This window comes from Toxotes jaculatrix, chromosome 15 (genome assembly GCF_017976425.1).
Source record: "Toxotes jaculatrix isolate fToxJac2 chromosome 15, fToxJac2.pri, whole genome shotgun sequence".
NCBI lineage: Eukaryota > Metazoa > Chordata > Actinopteri > Toxotidae > Toxotes > Toxotes jaculatrix.
In genome coordinates, this window is record NC_054408.1 from 15,113,277 (window position 1) to 15,140,370 (window position 27,094).

At 39.3% G+C, this 27,094-nt stretch overlaps 1 protein-coding gene and 1 long non-coding RNA gene across 6 annotated transcripts in view; one reads left to right on the forward strand and one right to left on the reverse strand.

The window, feature by feature from the left end:
* The window catches only part of LOC121194190, a 21,459-nt gene extending 18,861 nt beyond the window's left edge, over positions 1 to 2,598 (reverse strand). Inside the window, exon 1 of the long non-coding RNA XR_005895362.1 lies at positions 2,473 to 2,598. This is a non-coding gene — a long non-coding RNA (uncharacterized LOC121194190). The remainder of the gene's footprint in view (positions 1 to 2,472) is intronic.
* ikzf2 (IKAROS family zinc finger 2) lies at positions 1,125 to 27,094 on the forward strand. 5 transcript variants are annotated; one of them, XM_041056878.1, is made up of 10 exons: positions 1,125 to 1,498; positions 2,871 to 2,964; positions 3,525 to 3,563; positions 4,577 to 4,623; positions 11,775 to 11,876; positions 14,970 to 15,161; positions 16,142 to 16,309; positions 19,987 to 20,124; positions 20,650 to 20,781; positions 21,891 to 27,094. In XM_041056878.1, exons 4-10 carry the CDS (start codon positions 4,596 to 4,598, stop codon positions 22,700 to 22,702), a joined length of 1,572 nt encoding a protein of 523 aa, XP_040912812.1. In that variant the 5' UTR covers positions 1,125 to 1,498; positions 2,871 to 2,964; positions 3,525 to 3,563; positions 4,577 to 4,595; the 3' UTR covers positions 22,703 to 27,094. The 5 variants fall into 5 exon arrangements, with proteins under 5 accessions (XP_040912812.1, XP_040912810.1, XP_040912809.1 ...); XM_041056876.1 differs by lacking the exon at positions 3,525 to 3,563 and having other exon boundaries at positions 1,126 to 1,498; XM_041056875.1 differs by lacking the exons at positions 1,125 to 1,498; positions 3,525 to 3,563 and adding an exon at positions 2,533 to 2,681.

The window sequence follows — 27,094 nt, forward strand, 5'->3', positions numbered from 1 at the left end:
CTGAGTAAGTAAAAAGATCAACCAACTAAAGATGAAGCATGGGTTTCCTGACTCTTTAGTGGTTCCTGTGGAATCCGGTCATAGTGAAAACACATTTATGTCAGACCTGCCTCAGAAATGAGGTGGTCTAGAAAGTGTGGACTGGGTCTGACTGAAGAAAACTGCTGTTTCAGCACTATTAGTGTCGTTGTACTACTTCTAATGTTATACTTAAATTAGGCCTCTCAGCATCATTTTGTGACCATCACAATCACTACTTTTTCTGACACACTACATAGTGTAATTCTACTGATGAGCATTTTCATCACTCACAGTTACTAAATATTATCTACTAATTTTAGCTTATTACAGTTACAGTATGTTGGCTATGTAAATGTTGGCTGATAAGTAATAAGAAGTTGCAACAGAGATATGCCAAAGATAAGGTTACAGTAGTTTAGGAACAGTTACATTGATCGTTCATTGGAGAGCTTTAACAAGTCATTTTTTTAACAGCACAGTGTTCTGCTCCATACACATCTTAGTTGTAGACCATTGATAAAAAGAAATAAATAAATAATAGATCCTTTAATTGAGGGACGATCAAAAATGTTTAGTATATATGTGTGCGTGTGTGTGTGTAGATAAAGTTTCAGTAGTGATTGTGATGAGAGGCCTAATATAAGTATAACATTAGCAGTAGTACAGTGACACTAATAGTGCTGAAACAGCAGTTTTCTTCAGTCAGACCCAGTCCACACTTTCTAGCCCACCTCATTTCTGAGGCAGGTCTGACATAAATGTGTTTTCACTATGAGCGGATTCCACAGGAACCACTTCTTTAGTTGGGTGATTTTATTACTTACTTAGGGCTTCATCATTTTAGAGACTAAGCCAAATATTCAGAACAGTCAAAACTTTGAATTTTGCAGTGACTTTCAGTGCACTAATTATAAAGGATTTATTGTAATAAAGAAAACAGACTAAGAAGTAAATTAGGCTGTGAGGTCTGGTAGGCAGTGACATCAGTAGTGTGTGTGTGTGTGTGTGTATGTGTATATATAAATACACGCACACACACACGTGTATATAGCCCAGTGTATGTCCTTGAGTACATTGTATTCCCTACAGAAATACTTTGAGAGTGTGCCACTTCTGTTTTGTCGCCACATGTAACCTGGCTGCAGCCTCAGAAATAAGATGCCCCTTATAACCTAATCGATTGCCGAGCAGAGAGGGAGACTGGGTCCGCACTCTGTGATCCGTTTCTCTGTGTCAGACCAACTTCCCAGAATAGCTACTCGGGCGGGTTGACTGCTGCTGCTGTGCTGCTCTGGAGGAGGAAGTCAGTGGTGGATTCAACAACTGTTGCTTTTGTTGCTGCTGCGGAACCAAACTACCTTTCAGTCCGCGCTGCATGGCGCATGTCGGGCTAGAATGAAGTCTATTCCAAGCCGAGACATACAGTCTGGATCAATGTGCAAGTTCATGGGAATATATAAACTCCTACGTGTTTAAGGTAAATAATAAAAGAGAGCGAAAGAAACATAAGTGCATGAATCGGTTTCCTGTATTAACTAACCATTCTGTCGCTGCTTTAATATGGCTATTCAGTATCATTCGACCATCAATAGACTGCCGACGCTTAGGACCTGCTAGAGGCGCATGTCTGCAGCAAAGGCAGACAAGGAGCGTCTGTCTGATGAATGGAAAGCCAGACGGGCTCTGCTGTACACTGCGGTGATCGGATAACCTGTTGAATTGCAGCTGTCAGTCAGCTCCAAGCCATGCAGGCGACACAGGCAGCCAAAAAAATCACTTAACACGAGAAACACGGCGCGTTGCCACAATTCCAACAAAAAGTCGCTTCTGGTTTTTTTTTTTTTTTTTTTTTTTTTTTTTTGCAGCTGGTGGTTATTGCCAGAGATGCTCTGTTGCCTGCCGGGTAAATACTCCCTGTCCTCACGGCTTCATCTGTCTGTACATCTGTAGACATGAGAGTTCTCCCACCTTTTCGCTGCTATGATAAATATTAATTCGGCTACATAAAGTCATGATGTGGACATACTAGGAAGTAGTGTCAGAGGTGGTAGGCCTATCAATTGAGAGAAAGGGGAGAGGAAGCAATTTTCATTTCTGAAATTTCTGATGGGACAATTCATTGTTTTTGTGTGGCGTTGATTGATGTGCCTTGTGAAGGCGGTGGTGATCGCGCAGCAGTTTACCCACCGTTTAATTTGCCACTACATCATGTTACCCCCCCCCCCCCCCCACCCCATTCCCCGCAGCAGCAGTTACAAGGCGTGAAGGCTCTGCCGGTAGGACCTTGAGTCACATCTCCACAACAGCTTTTTTTTTTTTTTTCTTCAACACTGCCTGCCCACGGATTTCCAGTGGTTGTTGAAAATAGCTTGGCTGCTCCCTGCCGCTATGGCTAATTCCTTAGGAACCGGTGGATCCAGTTTGATCCATCCCTCTCTTTCTTTCCCTTACCAACTTGTTGAGTCCTCTCCCTCCGTGCTCCTGCTGTAAAAGTTCAGTTGCGAGCTGCTCGGCGAACACTTGTGTGACTTCTGATGAAATGTCGCAAGTTTGAATTGAAGTGAGCGCAGAGCTCGATGGGACGGTGTCTGTGTCGGTGTTAAAGTGGAAAACTCGACGGGAAGTGCGCAGAAGAGGCTTTGACGCAGCAACAGTCACCTGTAGGACACTACTGATGAGCTCCTCCTAAACTTTTCTCTTCTTTTCTGAACTTGCTCAGATGAATTTTCAGTTGCTTGTCGTGTTCTTTTCATTGGACTGTTGTTGAAAGTGGCTTACCTTTTTTTTTCTTTCATATTGTGAGATCACTGGACGAAATAAGTCATTTTGACTTTTTTGTTTCTTTAAAGGGAGGTGGAGACAATTTACCACCACCCCCTACCCCCCTCCCTCCGTCCTTGACTGAAATCACCAACTAATTTTGCACAGGGGAGACACTTGAAGGTAATTATATGAATCCTCCTTTTTTTTCTTTGTATTGCATGTTACTTTCTTGTTTTGCTTTCACATTTCACTTTTATATTTAGTTGTTAAGAGATTTATCATAGCAATAACCAGAATCTAAAACAAATTATTTTCCAAATTGCTGCAACTGTAAAGTGGCCACAAGTTTCCCCCAATGAAGCTACTGAGGGAGACTCATTTAAGAAGTCAGACCATTAAGAAACTGCAGTTGACTGTGAGATTACCATCATCTTTGTTACACATTAAGCTGCTATTTAAAAATAGTTCAACAAAAAGAAACCGAAGAAAGATGTAGGGCATCCTGCGTTTGGCCTGTAGATGTTATTTCTTCTAATGAAGAACGGGTTAGGCCTAATGTTCTTCAAGGAAGCCAGTATTTGTGCTGTGGCACAACACAAATTTGTTGTTTGATCACACTAAATATTTAGCAACAGCAACCAAAAAAAAAAAAAAAACTCTGTCACAAATCTTTCAGATGCAGTGCTTTTCCAAATTCAACAGTCATAACACGTTTATTTTATATGTCTTGGTGTTAACAGATTCTCTACGCAACGATAACAAGGGGCTGAGAGATAAAGGTGGACACAAACTTTACTTTGCAATTCATAAAAATAAGACTCACATCGTGAACGTAATTTATGACTGATTTACAACTTCAAAGGTGACGTTAGACACCATATATTATTAATATGCCCACGAACGTTCAGAAAACATATGATGTTTAAGAACAAGGTGTGTGTGAAAGTGTGTCTGCACAGTTGAATGCCTTGTGTATCATTTTAAGTTTATGTCAGTTGCTGTGGCAGTTGTTTGGTCAGTCTAATACTAGTTTTGCACAACAGAGTCTACATGTAACTCAGTGAACTTTCCTGATTTAATTCTACCTGTGTTTTCAAATTGTGAAGGAGCACTATTGCTTTTCTGTAGCGAGTGTGCACGTTTATATACATGTATATATATATATATATATTTTTTTTTTGTTTTTTTTTTTAACCTAACACTATTACTGGAATAGTCAATCACATCATTTCTGCCTCAATCAAAGTTGGCTCTCATGTATAACATATAAACCATAATTGTGTAATTTCATAGAATGCAGAAAATAGAGGGACAATCCCAGCTAGGATTTAACTTCCACTCAGACAAGAATGTGTTTTCTATAGAGAACATGAAACCAAAACATGGCTGTTCACACATTTTAAATAGTTTAGAGGGTAGCATGCTAAATATGTGAGAATACTTCTCTAATAAGAAAACTGCACACACCAGTGCCTCTCTTGTAATGGACTTCCGTACAGTGGAATTCATGCATCTAAAGCGGCTTAGCAGCCGTGAATTTGGCTATTAAGGTGATTTTAAACGTTCGTGGTGTTTGTGTGAAAATTTGATCCAGGTTAATCCTGAAGGTGCACATCATTGTTGCATACTATTTAATATAACACATAGCTCAGGCTTCATAGCTTTTGAACGATGCACATCCAGATAAATAAATCAAGAATAAAGACAAGAAACATATGTATACCTACGCATATGTGCAAAAAGCCTTTGTCTTACACTAATATAAAGTATTATGTCTTTTTGTTTGCTGCAGCACTCCCAAAGCACTTGAAATGGAGGCTCCTGATGGCTACTGTGCTAGTAAGTCATATTGCTTACACATTACAATCAATGCGTACCGACACTCACTGACCCACACTTGATGACCAAGGGCAGAGTTTAGGCAGTGTATATCGAAATGTGTGCCTGCGTTTTGTTGTACTAATGATGGTGAAGATGATAATGACTGTGTCTGTGTGCTATTGTGGTACTGTGGCTTTGGCATAATTAAGTTATTTTGACATTGTTTCAACCTTTTTGATATGATGTTAATACAAAAAAAAAAAAAACAACATTTTTGCAATCACAACACTGTGAGCATTTCAAGGGATTTTCCCCCAGTGCAGCCTTTTTCCTGTTCACCCCTTAAAGGTAGAGAAAACGATGCATTAGCACATCCTGTTGAATGCAGCAGATACTGGATATGCACTTTGTGGTGCTCCATTGCCCTTTGCTGGTTTCCTTTGGGCAGGTCTCTTGAATATCTTCCCTGCCCCCCTTATATTTTGCTTCGGTATTCATACCTGTAAACATGTAGCATGTTGTTGATGACATCAGTGGGGACTTTTAGGTCTCCATTGGGGGTTTGTGTTTGTAGGAACACTTGGCAGGCGGGGTAGGGGTGACAGCGGAAGAAGAAATGGAAGCTCTTCCTCTCCTTGTCCGTCCGTGGGTAGCTGTTGAAATGAACGTTTTGGAACAACGAGTAATAGTCTGTTCCGTTAGCTTGAAACTGCGGAAAACGCACATCTTTGTGGAATGCTTCCACGAACATGTTTAAATCCTATTGCTCCCATGTATGTTACTACATCCTCAATGCATTAGCATGACATTGCCGACTGCAAGAGAAGATTTAGGTCAAAATTGTACCTCATCATAAAAATTGTACACATCATCATAATCTTGCTCATACATCACTAGACTCTCCCACGTGCACTACTGCACCCTACTTCACCAAATCTTGCTGTCCTCCATGCAAACATATTCTTCTGCACAGTATCATAGAACGCACAAATATACTTCCTTATCCGGATAGTCACAGTATCCTACACTAGCAGTCTCACTTTCAAACACAACTAAGCTCTTATACGTTATGTGTATAGAACATACGCATAAAGAAGAAGAAGAAGAAGAAGTCAAGGTAATATGTCTGAAAAACCACAGCAGTGTGGCTATTTCACTGACATAACATGAGGCCCTTAAATGTGCCATGGTCAGATCTGAATGCTCCTTAATGCCCAAATTTTGAAAGCAGCAGGTGCAAGCTTTGTTTTTATGAAGTTTACTCATCCATGTGTATCCATGTTTTAAACTGTATAAGTTGCCCCACTGTACATTTAATCTCCACCTGTTTTAAATTTTAAAATTCAAAGTCACTTTTAGTGTTTCTGAAATTAAAGCATAGAACAAATACACACTTGGAGATTTTAATCATTGAATCTTTCTGTTGAAGTAAATTGAATCTAAATTTTTGACTCATACAGAACTCAAACACACTCACGATGTTCTACAATGGAAATCAAATATTGATCAAGTTCGTCGCACACTCAAGTTGTTGAGTTGCACTTGTAGTTTGCTTTGCTTTCCCCTTCTGTCCATTTGATCCCAAAACAGCTCCATGTGGTTTAAGTCTGGAGATTGTGCTGGTCTTCATCATGTGAAACCACCGCCTGACCAACCAGTCCGTCTTCACTTGCTACATGCCTTTTTCTCATAATTCTAACATCAATATACAGAACTAATTCTAACACACATTGTCCTAATAAGGCATCAGAGGGTGTAGTAACAGTTTTTTCCAACACTGCTTTTGTACAGACACATGGTTTGTAAGTCCTCAACAGAAGTTGGGGCACCTGTAGGAATTGTTTGTATAAACATCCATTTTACTTCCATTGCTGCAGGAAATCCGTAAGTTAACCAAAGATTGGCCAACTTTTATGACTGGGTGTGTTCAAGACTCAGATTGGCTACTTCATGTCAGTGTTTATGAGTCTAATTCATGAATGTATAGAAATGAAAATAGGTGAAAAATAAGTGATAGCTCTAGAGCATTTTTACTTAATTGAAAATTGTAGACTTTCAAACTGCTCAGAGGCTGAGCCTGAGCTGCCACACACACAGCCGTACTACACACATATGATCGTTTTGTACAAGCTAGCTTACAGCTAACATCTCTACAGTTGATACATTGGCCGTTTGGGACAAAAAACATGGACTGAAAAAAAAAATGAAATAAATAAATAAAAATCAGTGGTCAAACTTATGCAAGTGAGGTAAGGTGAAAATGTGTGCGTGGGGTCTCATATGTTCCACAAACAGGACAGAAAATATTTGAATCAGTATAGTTGTGTGGGAGATTACTACTATTCTCATTCATATATAGATACCATTATTGTCTATATGTAAGAGAGGAGAACAGTATCTGTGACTCAGAATAGTAGTATGAGACAGGGTATAAAATGGTATGTGATTAATAATATTTGTGGTTTCAATCCCTGTTCAGCTTACAGCCTTGTATAGAACATACACATAAAGAAGTCAAGGTAATATGTCAGATAAACCACAACAATGTGGCTATTGCGCTGACATAACATGAGGCCCTTAAATGCACCATGGTCTGATGTGAATGCTCCTTAATGCCCAAATGTTGAAAGCAGCAGGTGCAAGCTTAGTTTTTATGAAGGCTGTTTGATAATCAAGAATCGAGGACTTAAGCTGCCTTCCTGTTCAATCAACCACCCTTCCTTTTTATATAAACACTCTTCTCACACTATTATTTGTAACCACACGAGCTGTCTTTGTCAGTCATTCTCCCTCCCGTAGGTTATCGTACTCTCACACACTTTTTCACGCACAACACACTACTTTTGTGTCTCATAGATAGAAATTCACACACACTTGTTCTTTCTTGCATCATTTCTCACTCAGAGAGATTAGATATTTTCAGTCTCACCCACATATCTCTGTTTTAAAGAAAATAATTCTTGCTTCTGTGCTGTTGGCTGACAAAGTGTTAAATATTTATCAAGGATAATTATAAAGTTGTCTTTTCCTGAAAAGAATTAGATAAATTGATCCTAGTTGTCCTAGATACTCAAATTTTAAATTCAAATTTGCCTTATTGTTATTACCATAATTAAGTACAGTTTTGCTTAACAGGTTGCAAAAGGTTCACAGGGTAAAAATAATGATTCAGAGTGTAAGAAAAAAGAACAAGATTTTTTTTTTTTATGTTGCTACACAGGACAACAGTGTATAACACTATAAAAACTACATCACTATGCTACATAGTATACTATAATTAAAGGAAAAATAAACATGTCAAGAAATATAAATCAAATTCAGTAATATACTGTATTAATGGTATACATAACAAGATGCAATCATACTCAAAAATAAGTTATATATTATACGTAGTTGTCCACTTTGTCATTGCTAACATTGACAAACTGTTTGATAATATTTGATGTGCTTTAAGGGTTCACTGGGATATTCTACCTTCTGTATATCACCCAGTCATTGGTCACTTTGTTGCTAGCAGCTAAATACTTGTTTGACACTTGCCTGATGCAACCAGACTGTTTTCTAAGAGAAATATTCTGTTGTTCTTTTAAGCTGGAAAAATACGTAGTCTGTTCGACTTTAATGTTTCTCGCTCTGATCTGATGATGGTAGCTTTATAGTATAGACAGATGCAAACATATCCTGTGTTAGATACAAAGCTAGCGCTAGCTGACTGAAAAAATAAAGCAAATTCAAAATAATGAGCTGCATGTCCTCATAACAGACACACTACAGATGTAAATCTTATGACATTTTAAACTAGCATAATTGCGATCGAGTAGAGTTTCAGTTCATCAAGGCGATCCATCAGCCGCTAGATGAAACTAATGACATTTCCTGAGCTCCTGCACAATAGTGCGAGGAGAAGCACTTGGTTCAGTATCATCTTAAAAACAACCAAAAAAAAAAAAAACATTTCTACAATGCCTTCAAATTGCCTCATACAGTACTCATTTTGTAAACTGTTTTAATTAACAAATTCCACTTCCACATGCACTAGTAAGTGGTGAAGAGTGGTGTTTCTTTCAAACCATGTTTGACCAAACGTGAATAGTACATTTCCAGGCAAAGAGCTAACACAGCAGCCGAGAGAGTACATAAAACATCCAGACATTTCATTTTTAGTGTGACCAGCTCAACTTTCTGGTGGCAGTTGTTGTTTCAGCCAGTGAAGGCAACAGTTACAAACAGCATTGCTTATAATGTGTTATATATGTGCTACTTAATGCTTAAATGGTAATGTAAGTGAGCAAGTATCATTGTGAATATAAAAGGGTGTAGTTGGGGAGAGTCTAGCGGTTTATGTGTGTTAGATTAAGATGGTGATGAGTGTGTGAGAGCAAGTATGATTTATGGCCTTAATAGCCCCTCATCTTCACAAATAAGATGATTGCAATTTCTGTCAGATAAAAATCATCAGAATGGAGAGCGGCTACTTAACCACAAAGTTTTTGTTTAGCTTCCATTTTAGCGCTACTGCACACTCATTGCAACATTAATAAAAGACCCTCCATGCATGGTGCAGCATTAATGCAGGTTGCAAAGTTATTCACTGGCTGGAGTGTACCATTAAATGTTTACTTTTTTCACTTAATTTCTGAGACCCACTCTTCAGATAACCTAAGATTAGTTATCTGAAGAGGTGGTATACCAGGTGGTATACCAGGTTTCCCTCCTCTCTAGGTCACCTCCACATCCACAAATGTAAATAACCACAAATAGAACACACCAGTGCACACTCTGGTTTGGTAATTAACAGCAGGTGCTTCTGTAATAGGCCTAGAATAAGGTGTAGACATAAAACTGTACTCACTCATTCACAAATTAAATATATCACTAGTATTTACAATACAGTATCTTTTTCTTGTTAAAATTAGGTGAATTAAAGTTCTCATTTGTCTAACTCTGTATATTTCTTTTTTTGTTTGCTGGATCTGGTGTGTGTTATGAATCTGTGTCATAAGGGAGGTTTAGGGTCTGACAGGAAAAACCAGCTCCCATACATTGTGTATCCAGAAAGCCAGAATGGAGGACCTCGTCACTCCGGAAAAAAAGTCTTATTTAGTTCATCACCCAGCTCGCCTTAGGAGCTGCTGAGCCATTTTTATGTGTCTTATTCACGTCTACCATTATAAGGCAAATGGAATTTGACCTTAGTGTATTATGGTTATTTTCAAAGCTTTGTCATAGCATACGGTTCCTGAACCTAGCTGCCATTTATAATTACTTGTACTGAATATGTTGTAAGACCAGAAATTGAATTGACTCTTATTAGATTGCTGAGGGCATGATTGTGCTTTAGAAGCTATACATTCATCTGGTGTTGTTGATGAAGTCAGCATTTATTACACCTACAAGTTTCAGTGTACACATTTGTTCCTTTCCATTCGCCAGCACATTAAATTATCCCAATTCGGCGCATTACTCAAAATGCCTTTCCCCCCCGCTAGTCTCGACTGTTTAATATCCTGATCTAACTGTTAATACAAAATTGACTCAGCAAATGCGGGGCACCAACGCAAAACTTCAATTCAGTCCATGCTAGCATGTGTGTGGTTTGGTGCATTTTTAGCCCTATTCAAGTTCATAATGTGTCAGTCAGTTTTTCTAACATCAGAGGCTTGTGTGTGGAAATGCTTGTACTCGTGTGGGTTCATTTGACCAGTATCAGCAATAGATGATATAGGTTTGACTTCTTCCTCTCATTGCCAGTCTTCATAAATTATATTTTTATATTTGACCAATATTATTATGTGAAGGATTTGACCTCTTTTGTTGTTTTTGCATTTTGAGCCCAGGCATCCCAAAACAATTGGTCTATGCCTGAGACAGTTAAGCCATCGAGCTGCTAAGCAGCTGTCACTGTCTGCTACAGTAATGGAAAATCCTTCATGACAAATCTGGGCCACTCCTGTCTCCAGGACAGCATTGCCGAGGGATAGCCAGCGTTGGTCACCTGAGATTTCCTCCAACCCCGACCTGTGCAACCTGAGCCCAGGCCCAGGGATTATGTCATGGACAGCGTCTCCCAGTATGCCCCACGCTGTGGAACTGCCACTATAATGGAACAATACCACACAAGAGGTTGTCAAATTTAGAGGAGCTGTCACAACAAGAGGAGTTCTGACACAGATTCCTTTTTCATGTATGAGGGATCACTGCAGGCATATTCAGCACTGACAAATTGTAACAACGCCGTCTTTGTAGCGGTTTCATGTGTAGCATGTAGCGTAGCCCTTTGATTTTTACTGAAACTTCCTCAGATACAGCTATTGCTACATCAGTTTTAAAAGCACGAGGCGGTCTGGAGTCATCATGATGCAGGCTTTCCGGATTTTGGTAGTTGTCAGTATTCTTGAGGAAAACCTTTAATTGAGCTGGCGATGAATGACGGCTCGCTGTGGTTCCTATGGGATCTGACACCTGGGTCAGCAGGGGTGTTTGCCTGTTGCCGCTGTATTGTTCTAGTGACCCTGACGGGGCCGGGGTGTAAGGGGATAAGGGACTGGTTTGCTCTCCCTCTGAGTGGACACAGGGCTATCCATAGCCTGGGTTCTGTACAGACTGCTGAGAGGATGCAATCTGATCCACATTTGCTGGACATTAGGATCCCATAGGTGAATAAAGACAGATTAGTTAGTTGCCTTCTGCATTCTAGTGTGACCTCTAAAAAACCCATTCAGGTTAGGCTTAGAAGCAGATCTGGGAGGGATGAAATTATCCTTAATCTGAGATAGAAGGACCCAACACAAGACTGCTGTATATCATGTGAACTGTTAGCTTGGCTGGAAATTTGATCAATTTTTATTAATTTTCACTGTCTTTACTGTATAAAATTAAAAAAGTGTATCAGATTAGGTGTGGTATGTATTGTCACAGTCTCTATACACTATTGTATCAGTTTTCAGAAACAACTGCTTCTCACTTGACCACCATTAATATAGTTCTTCATCCTCATCTTTGCTTTTGGAACAGTTTCATAGGCTCTAGTCCTTGGATAGTTACATATAACATCAAAAACAACAAAACTGTATTTTTTTCCCCCTCATAACAGTACTCTATTGTATTTGTTGTACAACTACAGTATTGTACATCACAATAAAGATTGCGTGTTTATGTTTGTCGTCCAGGTAACGGCCAGTGCTCTCCTGGTAAGGAGAACTCGAGAATGTTGGAGGATATTTCCACACCTAATGGACAGACAGTTCCTCAGGGTCCTAATTCCCCCAGTGGTGAGTGTTTAATCGATGGAAACACATTTGTTTGGTCTGCCAAGGACAGCTACAGTTTATGCACATGCAGTTTCTCCTTTAAAGAATAATACTGTTCTAACTAACCCATACTGTTACTCCTAATGAAACCCTTTCACAATAAAAAGCTTTCCAGGGAAGGAAGGATTACTTTATTTCCCCTGAACCAAATAAGGCTTTTAATGTGAAATACAGTAGATAATTTGTTTGCGTCACATTAGAAAACAGGTGCTCCTGATGGTTAGCTCATGCAAGCCATGCATGGTAGCTTGCCCCCATTAGTGTGTGTGTGTGTCTGTGTGTAAATGAGGGGCAAAATGCAACGTAAATTTTGCATAAAAATATTATAAGAATGCAGTTCAGTTTCCAAAACTGAGAAATGAAGTTCTGTCTCAAATAAAGAATTAAAGATTTGCCCCGCCCCCCCTCCCCCCCTCCCAAAAAAATACTTGTTACTTGATGCAGTTTGTACACAATGTTGTGCCATATTGCACCTTGTTGTACCATATCACTCTTGTTGCACTATGTAGCACTTGGCCAAAAGTGTTGCTTGGTTCCTCTCAGTGTATTGACCTGATGTCTCAGATTAGCTTTAGCTATGTCACTGTGAAGCAGCAAAATAAGAAAAGGGGAAACTAAGTGAGACAAGGGAGATGAGTGAGAAAAAGGGAAGCTTGGTTCCCACCAGTTCAGAGATACAGGGAGGCGGGCTGGGCAATGGTTTTCACAGGGAGATACTCTTTACCGATAAGATCTGTTGTCATGCTGGAAGTTGCTTAACATGATTTGCATTTTGAGGCTTTGTTGCAAAAGAAGGGCTGCATCATATCATCTGTTGAAAAGGAGCATGAAGCGCTGTCAAATTTCAGTGCCTAAACTTGCAAGCTAGAACATAAACTGTACAGCAGTTGTCCTGGTATTGTGAACTATGTCTGGCAATAAAAGGTAAAAGAGTAGAATTACACCCTTCGGGCTAGGTGACAGTTTGGGTAGTAAGACAATGACAGAATGTCTTCTTCCTAAAGATGTGTTGTTTCCACTCAACCTTTTAATCGCTTGCGAGCTTTACCTCAGATTCTCTATGGATAACGGAAAACTCAGATAAATTGCAGACTCTGCTGTACTGTATCCGTTAGAAGAGTGGAAATAAACTAAAGACTGCTTTTGTTGTAGCAGCCCTTTCAAGTGTATCCTCATCTGACCACTCTATGCTTCCGACTCTGCCACACTAGAGAGACAGATGTAAAGATGCAAGGAGCTGAATAGCAAGGACATTCAGGTCTGCTCCGTGTTGCCAGGATACAGCTGTTGAAGACATGGGTATTGGTATAATTGTTGTGCACAAACTGTGGCATTGGAAACATACAGTATAGGTTCAAAGAATGCAGTTGCTTTGTGGAGCTTTCTCTCTATAGTTTATAAAAAAATGAAATAGTGCCTGAATTTCTAAATTTCTTTTACTGGCTTCTGAGAGTTAATTGGATGCAGTTCCAAAGCCCGAGGAGACAGTTGATGGATGCAATCAGAATGGAGGCTTTAGTAAAACAACCACATATGCTCAGACTCTGGTTATTGCCCCTGTAAATCCCAAAACAAGATCGTCAGGTTCAGTAAGTTTTGCTTGGATAGTGCCCAGACGTTTTTTCTGCACTACTTCTAAAGCCCCTTTCACATGCATCTTAACCACGTAACAACACAGATAAGATTTTTAGAGCCAAAACCTGCTAGCTCATTAAATAGTACAATTCTTAGAAATCTTCTCTCAAAGTCAAGATTATTATTGGCGATCAAGCTGAGTCAGGCTGTAGTATAAGGTTCACAATCACAAGTTTGTCTCAAAGGGCTTTATGATCAAGCTTAATTCAAACAACTAAAGTAGCTTAATCCCTGTGTTTAACGTGCAAACTGTTTTGATATTGCTGTGCACGACACTTATGAAGACTAAGCAAAAAAAAAAAACTATAAAGGTGACATACTACATTCTGCTTAAATCACAGCGTGCATTTTGTAAAATGGTAAATTTGATTGATTGGAAAAGGGGTAAATTTTCAAACAGAGGAACTTTTTCCTTTTTTCCTGTACCTCAGAAGACAAAATGTAGCTGCTTGCTGTGTGGCACCGTCAGAGTTCCTGTGGTAGACGACAAAAAAAAAAAAGAAAAAAATCTATCCTAAAACTTCCATCTCATGTGATTTGCTCAGAATAAGAAAATGGCAAGTTAATTAACATACCCACTGACGTTGGCTTGAGAGGGAGCTTCTGTAACTGACTGAAACATATACAATCAAGTGACTACTGGGACAAGAGTGGAGGTGAATGAAACGAGGTAAAGCTGTGTACGTTACGTGTGCATTGCTTTCTACTGGTCTCATACATTTGTGTACAAGTATTACTAATTGCTGACTGATTACTAGACACTTCAGGTGGTGAATAGTTTCCCGCCACAACCGCCCACACGCGCGCGTGCGCGCACACACACACACACACACACACACACACACACACACACACAATTATAGAATCTTTTGCCCTAGTCATCCAGCCAGTCTCCCATTGTTAGTCAGGTGTTCTAAGCTACAGGGCCTCTGACACTCCCTTTCCACTCAGGGACAGCAAGGAACCAGATCAGCCTGTTCTCTCTCTCTCTCTCTCTCTCTCTCTCTCTCTCTCTCTCTCTCTCTCTCTCTCTCTCTCTCTCTCTCTCTCTCTCTCTCTCTCGTCACCGTGTCTGTCCATCCTAACGCTGTCTATGAATTGAGTTGATACATAACCAGGATGCCCCTTCAACATGCCCATTTAATGATTTTGCACTGCTAACCCATTTAAGTCAGTGTATGTCTGTTACAGATCAACCGCTTCTAACTCCAGTCAATCCAGTACATCCCTAGCTAGCAATGTTCACGTCAAGCCTTTACAGTACACACTCTAGTCTATACTCGACCAAGTAAAACCCAGGACCAACCTAGACAGGTTGAATGGAGAAGCATTTTTATGGTGCTCCCATAAAACCTTCAATATCTGCATTCACACTGTCAGCTGAGCATCTCAGGATTGCTGTTACTTTTTGCTTTACAGATCTGACAATTAAGCAAGAGGAAGAAACAGCGGAGGAAGCTGACAACAGAAGCCCCGCACTTGAAGAAGTAGGCCAAACAGGGGAGGAAGGAGTAGTATTGGAGGAATCCATGACTGGCAGCCCAAGCAACGTACAGGATGGATTATCTGGGCCAAACGCAACAACTGATGCAGGAAGTCGACAACCAAATGGTACCGATCAGTATATTTCCAAATGCCAAGCTTGTAAAGCATTTTAGAAGCTGTCTGGTATAATTTTCGCAGTTTTTTTTTTTTTTTTTGGAAGATCTTTGAGCATTAACAACCCACAGAGGATTTTTCTTTTTTTTTTACCATTAAAAATCAGGGCGGTGTGTACATTTCCCCCTTCTTCAGAGTGAGTCAGAAATCATTTTGTTTTCCTCGACAGTGGGTGTGGAGTACTCTCTGTTTTTTTTGTTGATTTGTTTTGTTTCGTTTTTTGTTGCAAGACAATAGCTTAGACATGGAATTATTATCAGGGAAAAAATATCCTTGGAATCCCCCGCAACCTGTTCCAACTGACGCCATGACTGCTCTGGTTGTCACAGCATTAGGATCATATTTCTCTTTTCCATGTGGCTGTAGATCAAAAGATTTGCTATTAGAACAGAAGAAGGTAACTGTGAACAAGGCAAAAAAGGTTCCTCTAAAATGTGTGTAAGGGTGTAACTACATCCTTCCATGATACAGATTCCACCACAAATTCTGTGCGAGAGAGTTTTAGTCTGAGCTAGTTAATTTAGATTAAAGTGCATTCAGTTTAGAGGGACTTTAGTTTAATTCAATATAAAACAGTCCAACACAAGTGATTTTTTTTTTCAATTTAGTTGAGCACAGGGCAGTTCACTTAAGTTTGTAGTTACAGATAAAGAAAAGGGTTCCGTATTATCATAAATTGAACAGTTGTTTTGTTTCTTGATTTTCATTAGTAATCATCTAATAGAAGTAGTTCAAGGAGTCATGTGTCGTGTGAGGACAGTCTGATAGGTGTGACATTTCATTTATGAAGCCAGCTGGTACAGCCAGCACAAAAACAGAAAAGGTAAGAGTTCAGTTAGAGACATAAAAAACAGTTTGCAGGGTTGTTGATACTTTCTAAAACATCTTCCACAATGAGTGTGGTATTGACTTCCTGTGCCTGCCTCTATCAGGTGACAGGCCGTTCCAGTGCAACCAGTGTGGTGTCTCGTTCACCCAGAAGGGAAACCTGCTGCGACACATCAAGCTGCACACAGGCGAAAAACCTTTCAAATGCCCCTTCTGTAGCTACGCCTGCCGGCGGCGCGATGCTCTCACTGGACATTTGCGCACTCATGCTGGTAAGACTCCTCCTCGCCCTCTTCTCTTCCCTTTTTACTCATCCACTTCTGTTACCCAGAACAGACATCATTAATCAGAAATGCTTCAGAGATCTGGAAAAAAATAATAACCCATACAGTTTTTAATGCTGGGATTGTGCTTGCGTTACTTAAACATCCCAGTCTGTCTCTAGCATTAATGTAGGAACCTTGAAAAATACTTTGTTCCTTTGGAAATCAGTGATCTCAGGACTGAAATATACCTCCAAAATGCCAAACCACATTCATATATTCATACATCAGGAAGAATGCAAAGGGCCTTGCCTGGTACAACATAATGACAGCCTTTGTGACAGATGCCATTTTTCTATTTTTCAAAAAAATCCCTACCTGCATTGTAAGTACCTCTTATCCCTTCAGATATTTCTTTCTTCTAAAGCTTTGTGTGACTGTGTCTGCTCATGTATAAGCTGGGAGACGATAAGCACAGTAGCCATACATGCTGGCTGGTGACTCTCTACCTTGTATTGATGTTAGACATGTTAGACATTGATTGTTAGACAGATGCAATGGTGTTTTTTTTTTGTTTTTTTTGTCTGTGTGTGTTATAGACAGCGCTGTGAGTGCTTTGTGGTTAGGTACCAAGGACATGCTGTTGCTTAGTTGCTTGACTCACCAAGGAGGAAACAATCTGTCTGTTGAGAAACACATGGGGAGTGTTGACTCTCTCTCAACTGTAACCCACTTTCCTATCAGAGAGGATGTGCTCTCCCCCCTGATAGCGCCTTTGAAATTAAGGTCAAACAATACTGTCATTTCGACCTGTGATGCCCCCATGGGGGTTACTTATACAAAGTTCTCTGTTTTAGGTAGAGGTAACTTCTGTGTTTGGATGTGTGTCCGTGTGTTTGGGTTGGTGTTTTCTCTTTGTACGTCTGTAATCTCTGGCCAGGTTGTCACTGAGATACTTTTTTTTTTACACATTTCTTTGTATCAGTTTCTCCACATCTGTCTCCCACCATCAACCATGACCATTTTCCCATTTTCACTTCCCTTATTGTTCAGATGAATTTGTTTGTCACATCACCCAACCCTTTTTTCCTGTAAAACCTTGAGTAGTGAGATGGTCTTGTCTTCCTCTGGTCATTCAGTGGGAAAAGTGAGGACTTGTGTTATGTGTCTAAGTTGTGCCATCCCGAGTCTCTTTTACATACAGGGACTCACTCATCTCTGGGTGCTGAAAACCTGGCTGCTTTGGCCTGGTGCCCTGCCAGGAAGAACAGGTGTAGCCAAAAGAAGGAAATAAAGCATAGAAAGAGAGGTCAGGCGAGGAAAAATGTAAGACAAGAGTGAGAGCTTGTGAAGGAAAGTACAGCAGAGCAGAAGTGTGTTGCATCTGGTCACAATCCCTAAGGCCAGATATGACATTTTACTCTGAGGCACAGTTGATTGGTAGAATGACAATGTAGGAAAATCGTGGCTTAAGAGGCAAATGATTTTACATTTTGTAAGACAGAAGCTCTAATTTCAAGCAAGTTCCCGTTTATTAGCCAAATACAATCAGTCAAGTGAGTCTGAGAGCACAGTGCAGACCATTTGCATGAATAAGAATAGCCGCTGAAAGGTGGATTCTTCAGGTCCATCCAACATCTGCACAACGCGTGTGGGTGGTTATATAAATATAAAGCAGTATGTCTGTGTTGTGTGTGTGCGTGACAGAGAGTGTGTAGATGTGAGCCACTGAGAACAAGGGAGTGATACTCGATTGAATACTGCCTACTCCGCTGTTTAAGCTTCACGGCTGGAAAGCAGCAAAGCAAATTATTTCCATGATGACGTTTCACTTAGAAGTTACTCTTTCACTACCCAGAATGAATATTACTGCAATGACCTTGCAGGTGCACGTACCCACACTTTAATGATATTGAAACCCTTTGTCATTAGCCACCACTTTTTTTTTTTAATCTGTTCGTACTTAGAACAAAATGATAAAGAACCCTAGCTTCGAGTTCTGCTTATACAATGTCATTTATAGACCACAAGAGTACTGAATGACATATACAGCAGAAAACCTGTTATCATTCCACATCACTCACTCTAAAAAAAAAAGTGCCTGCTGATGTAAGATTGGCCATGACTAGCCATGTCATTCTGTAACAAGTGGGTTTTATTTCACTTGTACAAATCATCTAGACGTAGTCCAGGGAATAAAATGTAACATTTACAGCTAAAGGAATATGCAGTTCTGAGGAACTTGTCTTCTTGTGAAACATATTAAGTGCTTTACAAAAAAAAAAAAAAAAAAAACTCCTATTCTGTGGGAGAAAGAGTGCTTAGGTTCACGTGTAAACCTACCTCATAATGTGTGAGTGTGCTGGTGTGTATGTGTGCTGCAGTCTTCATGGCTCAGACTGAAACAAGTTTAGTTTCTGTATTCTCTCACTGTCAAGAGCGCTGGATCATCAGCACATCTTCTTCTAGTAATAGCTGTCACCATTATGCCGATGAATGTCTTACTACACCGCATCACTAATGACAGTGTCTGGGTCACATCGGTATGCTTATGTGCCCTTCAGTTCACTCACTCCAGTCCCTTTATGAGTCATTACATTAGTTTTGAGTATATTCTACCACAGGACACAGACCTATTACCTCAGCAGTGTTTTTTTTTCTGCGTAGGATTCACTTTAATGCAGTATGTTGTAATGATTTTTAATTCAACTTTTACCTCAATGTGGAAATGGCTCATTCTGCAAAGGTGGTGACGCTGTTGACCTTTACTTGACAATTATTGGCCTATATCTAAGCTGCTCTGTGTTTCTAAAAATCTAGAACTGCTGATCAGCTCATAACAAAGCGCCCTCCTGGTGGACGATAATGATAACCATAGTAGTCAGATTTAGTGGAAAATTTAATGAAATATCATTAAGACCAGTCACTTGAGAATTCCTGGTGGACCATTATCGTCCACCAGGAGGGTGCTTTGTTATGAGCTGATCAGCAGTTCTAGATTTTTAGAAACACAGAGCAGCTTAGATATAGGACAATGATATTAAGACCAGTCACTAAGACCAGTCACTTGAGAATTCTAAAATTTTGTACAATTTTTGGGTGTTTGTTTTTTAACCTTCTTTCTTATTCCTTTGTTCACCTTTTAAGTAACTTATTGTTTCACTGATCCATTGATATATTGATCCATTGATCAATAAAGCAAGTTGGATGGAAGAATATATGGGCTGATGGCTTGGCTAAGATAGATGTAAAGGATATGTCTTCATCTTTCCACTTGTCTAAGTAGGAAGGAATTGAATAAAACAGAAATGGCACAATGAATCACACTCCACCTCCATAGCAGTTTAACATTGGAGTTAGTTTCCTACCACCACCATGGGATGCATGATCAACTCCGCTATTCACTCATGCTGTGCCACAGCAGTGGGAGTTAGCTTTACGTTTCAGAGACCAAAGTGTTTTGAACCTCAGACTTCATGGTGCAACTATCTCTGTCGCCCACAACCTGTCTCTCTGTCTGGCAACAGTCGTGTGGAATCCTCACCCTAGTAGTGGAACATCCATGATCTCAGAGGCTTGCTTCTGGTTTGTTTGAACTAACGACTGTTCACAGTACTTACTACTACACACTGCATGCTGTAAATAAAATAAACAAAATGTTTTCCCTCAAATATCTTCACTTTTAGTTGGTAAACCTCACAAGTGTAACTACTGCGGACGAAGTTATAAACAGCGCACGTCTTTAGAAGAACACAAAGAGCGCTGCCATAGTTACCTGCACGGTATCGGCCTGGAACCGACCACCAACACTGGTGCTTACACAGGTAAATCGATTTACTACATCTGAAACCATGAAACTGAAGGTGGCAGAATGTATAATGGAAACAGTATTACTGTACAGTGAAAGGCATGATGAAAGTTGGATTTCACAGGAGACAAACCGTATTAACATGTACACTGTGAAGCTTATTTATTATTTATTAATTCACTGGAATTAATAAATAATAAATAAGTGTGTCTTAATGTGTGTGGAAGAAATCCATTTAAAGGATTGACAAAAACTGATATGAAGCACTTAAACAACATGCATTACTAGTTTTGTTGTTATTTATTTATTATTTATAGTTTTTTTTTTCAGTGTTCATAAATTTGTGCAACTTTTATAATTTATGTATAATTACTGCCTAAATAGTACATTTAAAAGAAATTTAAGTGACATAAACAACATTTCCTGTGGGATTAGGTTTCCTTTTTTCATTCCCTCCCAGAAATGATCTGTTCATTTTAGTAATCTTACTACCCAAATCTTACTACCCTTTCTAATCCACTTCCCTTCTCAATCTTTCAAGGTGAGGTTCCTAAAGATCCACGGCCCATGACAGAGGCCAACTCGATGGCTACCTTTGATCGGCCGCCTGTTATTGAAAGGCTGCATAGCAATGTGGGCAAGAGGAAGAGCACCACGCCTCAGAAATTTGTGGGTGGGTATTTCAAACATAGGCAGGCAGTCAACAGTTTTATCTGCTTTAATGCGGAGGTAGACACCATGAGGAGCAGCTTGATGCAGAGTATTATTTAATTGTTCCATTTGCTTTTTATGAGTCTGGGGTTAAGGTAGTGGTTGAGAATAATTTGGTGTATCGTGTTCTGCACTGCTGGATTACCATGCAAGTCACATGATGATGAATATGGTTTTTTTTACCTCCAATGGGGTCCAACTCATGCGGCACTGCAGTGGCTCTCTGTTATCAGCATGAAAGGAATGCACTATTTGTCCAAGCAGATACTGATTGAGTATCACAGTATCACAGCTAGAATGTATTCGTTCAGTTCTCATCATTTAATACGCCTTTCTACTGATTTTACTTTTATACCAGTGGAACTGAAATATGTTATTAACTTACCTAATTTGTTGTTTCTGCACTTGGTTTGAGTTAGTTTTCCCTTTCCCTCTCAGTGTTGCGCCGTACAATACTATACACACACACACACGTATGTATATTTGTATTTATTTAGAATATATTATATATACAGTTGCCCTGCTGTACCTATGAGCTCAGATTTTTTTTTCTGAATTTGGTTTTATTTGCCACACTATTAGAAAAAGAGATTGAGCAAACTAGAGCAAGCGGATGACTGAGAGGCAAGGAAATGTTTTTCACTCTGTGGTTAGGTACACCTGTAACTTTGCTATTGCTCTTATCGAGAGAAAACAGCTCACCGCATCCCTGTTCTGGAGGGGTTAAACAGTGCAGTAGTAGATGAATGGGGCTTTCCACCCCATTAAACTCGTACACACAGAACATCAAGTACAAAATATGAAAAACAATCACCAAAATATCAGCAAGATATAAATTTGACAGGCAAGAAAGGACATTTTGTGAAGTCAAGCTATGCTCATATTTGTGCATCTTACTTATTCTGTATCTTAAAGCAAAAGTGTTTCCATCCTTTTATGCTTTTGCTTCTATATTTGTTGTGGTTTGTATCTTACAACTTGATCATCATCTTGTTAGAGCAAGCTTGTGGAGCATCATCTTGTTAAATCAGTTAATTCTACACAGTCATAGCGCTTCTCTATTCCATCCAGGTGAAAAGATGGTTCGTTACAGTTACCCTGATATGAGCTACGATATGGGCTTTAAGTATGAAAAGCAGGCTGAAATGATGCCAGCCCACGTGATAGACCAGGCCATCAGCAATGCCATGACATACCTGGGATCAGACAACCTTCGGCCCATTCTCCACCATCCAGGTCCCCCTCTCTCTATGGCTGAAATGGTACCCATGGTCAACCCCCTCTTCCACCGTGTCTTGCCACTGAACCAACAAACAGAGCGTCCAGGAAACTGTGACACCCTGCCACCACATCCACCTCAGCCCCATGACTTCCCCAGCCATCCCACTTCAAATGGCCCTACCGCTTTAACCAGGCAGGGCAAGCCACCCCTGTCAGGGCAAGAGGAATCTCCCAACCACAGTGGAGTTGAATCTGCTGACTCAGCTCGCAGCAGCCCACAGGAGAGGCAGGGCTACCTTGGGAGCAACCACCCTCCCAGCCTCAGGTCTCGAGCAAGTCCAGCGGTGGTCTTTTCAGGTGAGCAGGTAAGAGACGCATCACCAAGAGGTGTGGCAGGAATGGGGACTGGGCTAATCCGAGTATCCACAGAGAGGCCTACGAACCAGGAAGGGGTGCGGGTGTTTGGACGAGAGGGCCAGGAGTTGCGAGCCTTCCAGTGCGAGCACTGTCGGGTGCTCTTCCTGGATCATGTCATGTACACCATCCATATGGGTTGTCACGGATACAGAGATCCACTGGAGTGCAACATCTGTGGTCACCGCAGCAAAGATCGCTATGAGTTCTCCTCTCACATAGTCCGTGGTGAACACACCTTCCAGTAAGAGGATTGAAAGGAAGTAAGAGGAAGACAAAGAAGGGAAAGGAGCAATAGCCTGATATCTATCCTTATCCCCAGACCTCTGAGACTGCACAGTTGAATGGAACTGTAGACAAGTGTAGCACAATCAAAGACTTATTTTTAAGCTTCTTATTGTGAATCAGAACAGTTTAACAATCATATGAAGGTATGGGCCAAAGACATATTTTCTGCATATTTAATTAATAATTAAATGTAGAGGAAGGAAGTTGTTTTTTTTCTCTCTCCCAAAACAGAGCAGCTGTCAGATAACTTTGACTATTTTTTCTTTTTAGTCTTTTTTGGAAATCTCTTTTTGTTATTGTCGCTTTGCGACCGTGTGGGCTCAGTGTGGTGCAGAAAATTAAAGTTTCAGTTCATCCAGATAGACCGTCATCACTGACACCAGCGGCACAGGTAAAGTATAAGAAGACTGGAGATAGTCTCTAATCCAAAATAGAATAATACTAATGATAATTACAGACATCCATGGATTCTTTCATAATAACAGCATGTACTGGGGTGGTATTTATGTGTTCAAAAAGTTCAGATCATCTGTGTTTATGATATTAAATGCACTGAAACCATTTAAAATGCTTGCTAAAAACAAATCCCAGGAATAGTCATGGTACTGAATTGGTCCACTTACTGTGGCATGTTACACAAGATCTGTGCAGTTTTTTTTTTGTCAAAGACATTGCTACAGCCAATATTTCCCAATATTTTTCTGATAAACAACAGTGTAATGGTATGAATATCTGGTTCTGTGTGCTCTAGCTGCAAGCAATTTGGTGTCCATTGAATATGATTACTATTGGACTTGATGTCAGTGCAATACTGTAGTAGTAGACTGTAGTAGTTAAAAATAAACTATTAGAAAGGACTTCAGATTCTACCAATAACAAATATGACAACATGCAGTTTATGAGGGCTTTTATTCCTGATACTATAAATATATGTTAAGAGAACTTGGAGGCTTTGAACATAATCTGTGAGGAGAAGTGTCAATACAAGCAGCAAATCAGTATGTTAATAAACACAAACAAAAACTAGTTTTACTGATGCATGTCACAATTTGTAAATAAATTATGGTTATCATAAATAAGATTTACCATCCAAAAACAAATGTTCCACAGTTTTATTCGGGCATGTTATGTCTAATTTGTTTTAGCCAGACAGCTACCTCTTAACAACCACTTTGTAACATTCAGCTGATATGACCGTCTTCACTGATCAATTTTAACATAGTGACAGACATTATATAGTTGTATTAGGTTATATTTCCTATCACAAATCATGTGAAAATCAGTTGCAAATTTTTTTACTCACACCAATGCTTTTCCGATTCTCTCTGGCTGGTAAACACTTATCTAGCACTGGCACAGAAAAAGAAAACCTCCAACTTTTTGGCGGCAGATTTTATCATTTGTAATGTTAAAAAAATAATGTAAAAAAAAAAAAAAGTCCTGTCAAAAATAAAGCACTAAATAAATTAGCTCAACCAGTTTTTGAAAAATTAAACCCATTTTACATTCGATAGTAGCAAATGCAAATGTTTTAGTTTATCAAGCTTACTGAAAGTTGCAAATAGAATCAATTTGGCATTCATGAATCTAATGAATTTATAAAATGTACATTTTGAATTGTCATACGTTTGTAAAACATTTTATTCATGTATCCTGAGACTGGATTTGGTGCTTGTATTAAGAGTCATTTCTCTCCATAGTAATCAGACTCAGTTTGCACTTACAAGGTAGAACTATTGATCATGAGGCAAAATCACACAGGAAGGAAAACAGGAAGGTATATCAAGTGTAGCCTAATGGGTCTTGTCAGCCCTGCAACCTGTTTCTCTTACAGAAAATTATTAAATCCTGACGACTCATGGGTCCTGTAGCTTGCAACGTTAGCACACAGTTCAATTTCTAAACTTTGAGTATCACAGTTTGTTTGACACTGGCAGACTTATACATTCACAGCCAAAAATGGCAGAGGGTGGTAAAGTACCCGTTTTCCTTTTGTTGGCTTAAAAATTTAGAACTTATTTAACCATCTAGCTGGAGTATGGTGATTTACCAGAATGGATACCACTGATGTACCTCACATAATGCTTTAGGCCTATGTTTTTGATCAAATCCACTTTGCAGTTTAGGCTGGACGGGTCTGTGTGTATATATAGTATAAGTGGGTTTTTTTGTTGTTGTTTTTTGTTTTGTTTTTGTTTTTGTGTTTGTTTTTTTAGGGCTTTCCTTGGGGATTGGGTCAGGTGGGGCCAGCATTACTGGTGCTGTTTCCTAGCACGCTAAATACATGCTTACATGCCTGGATTTAATGCCATCTTTCATCCTGTTTGTATGTCATAACAGTTACAGGGAAACATCACAGACATGCTTTGTCCATGGCAACTTAACATTTTACATCGCACAGCTTGAATTGAAGCTGAACTCCTAAAATGTATTGCATTGTGGGAACTGAGGGAGTTCCTTATGTGTGTGTCATGTTGGTTTCCTACTGTAGTGTTATTAACCTGATCTTGTTTCAATAAGGCTGCTCATTCTTTGCTCCTCACCATCTCACACACAAGCACACACACACACTAATGTCTTCAACTTTTCCTCGCTCTTTGAGTCTTTGCTTGGCATAACATTGCCACATTCACATATGACCTTTTACAGAGGGAATCAAGAGCAAGACAGCGTGAGCAAGAGGAAAAGTGAAAGAAGTGTGGTTACCACATAGTACTACTCTGAAGGCACTTCCCAAAACTGTAGCATTCCGAGTCACCTCTGTAAACCTGCTCTAACATTAAAGACTCATGTATGCAAAGTGTAAATGGAGAGTAGGGGATTTTCACCTCCAAAATCTCTGGTCCATCATCTGCAGTATCTATGTTGAAGGATAACAGATTTTGATCCTTAAGGCCAGTTGCAGCTCCTCCAGAGTTATGGTGTCTGCCTGTGAAAGGACTCTGATATAACTGTACTTTGTACAGTTGGCCATGCACTTTATGTCCGTGCCCTGCCTATAGGCAGCATTGTTTGTTTGACGTTACATTAAAGTGTAGGTAGAGTGGAAAACCATCACTGACAGAACACAGGTTAGTCTTTTGTTTTAAAAGAACAGTCTTGGAGTTGCACATCGGAAATTAAGACTCCACGTGGGTTTTGCTATGCTGTCTGATGAACATGTTCTTCTTTATTGTATCAGTACTCCCAAGAAGTTTGGTATTATTAGTTTCTCACTGATCAACTTTCTAACATCATAAACAGTTGATTATGCTATAAGGTAAAACTCAGTGATCTATTCATCTATGTTCAGTGTCTACTTGTGATCAAAAGGCAGCTTTTTCTCTGTTTACATGTTGCTTCTCTATTGCGCAACTGGTGCCCAGCTAGCATAAAAAGTACTGTCTGTAAAGTATTGGCACTGGAAATTGTTTACACCTCTGCATCTGTGATATTGACTCTATACATTCCTCTACTATATTATTCCTGTATATATTTATTATCGGAAAGCCTTATCTATTTAGACAGGGGTCCTTCTAAAACAACATATCTTTTTCATTGTTGTATGATATAACAAAAGCTAATGCTACCCTGATAATAAACAAACAGACCAGAACAAAATTAAATTGATACATTAAAGACTATATATATATATATTTCTTCTTTCTAGTAATGTTGTAATAAGGACAGAATTTATTGTACACAAATTCCTTAAATGAAGCAGCCATATGAACAAAAAAGTAAGTTAAAAAAAAGGTCTTCAGCCCTCCTTGTAAGTGAGGAGTTTACTTGAAAATCAAAATCATTGGTATTGTTTCAGATTGCGGGGATGTTTTTTGTAAAATTTGAAAGTGAGTGTGCTAAATGTCTATTTTTCTGCTGAAATGCTAATGCAAACAGTTTTGTGAACTTTGTGTTTTTTTTAATTTGAAAAATGTTTACAAAAATGTAAAGGACAGGGTTCAGGTGCATTGTATTTTTTATGAAATAATATATGAACGGTGTATATTTTGGCACTGAATATTGACATTATCCAAAAATGTGTGCTGATTGATCATCTCCGATGTTGATAACAACTATCTGATGTGAGGGCTCTCAGGTATTTGCATAGGTTGTGTATTTTTATGTCCTAAAATATGTGATTTATTTATCAAAAAAAAAGATGCACATTAATTGAAATACTTTAGTAATTTCTCTTGACTTAAATCAGTCCAGTACTGAATGTGGTGAAGGAAGCTGGAGGATTGTTCAGCCTTGTTTTTCAACATCAATGACAATACATGAAGACACACTGCTGTGAAGAATACAATGTATATTTTTGAGGCATGGGTTTCTCTCAATTAAAAAAAAAAAAAAAAAAAAAAAGATGATTT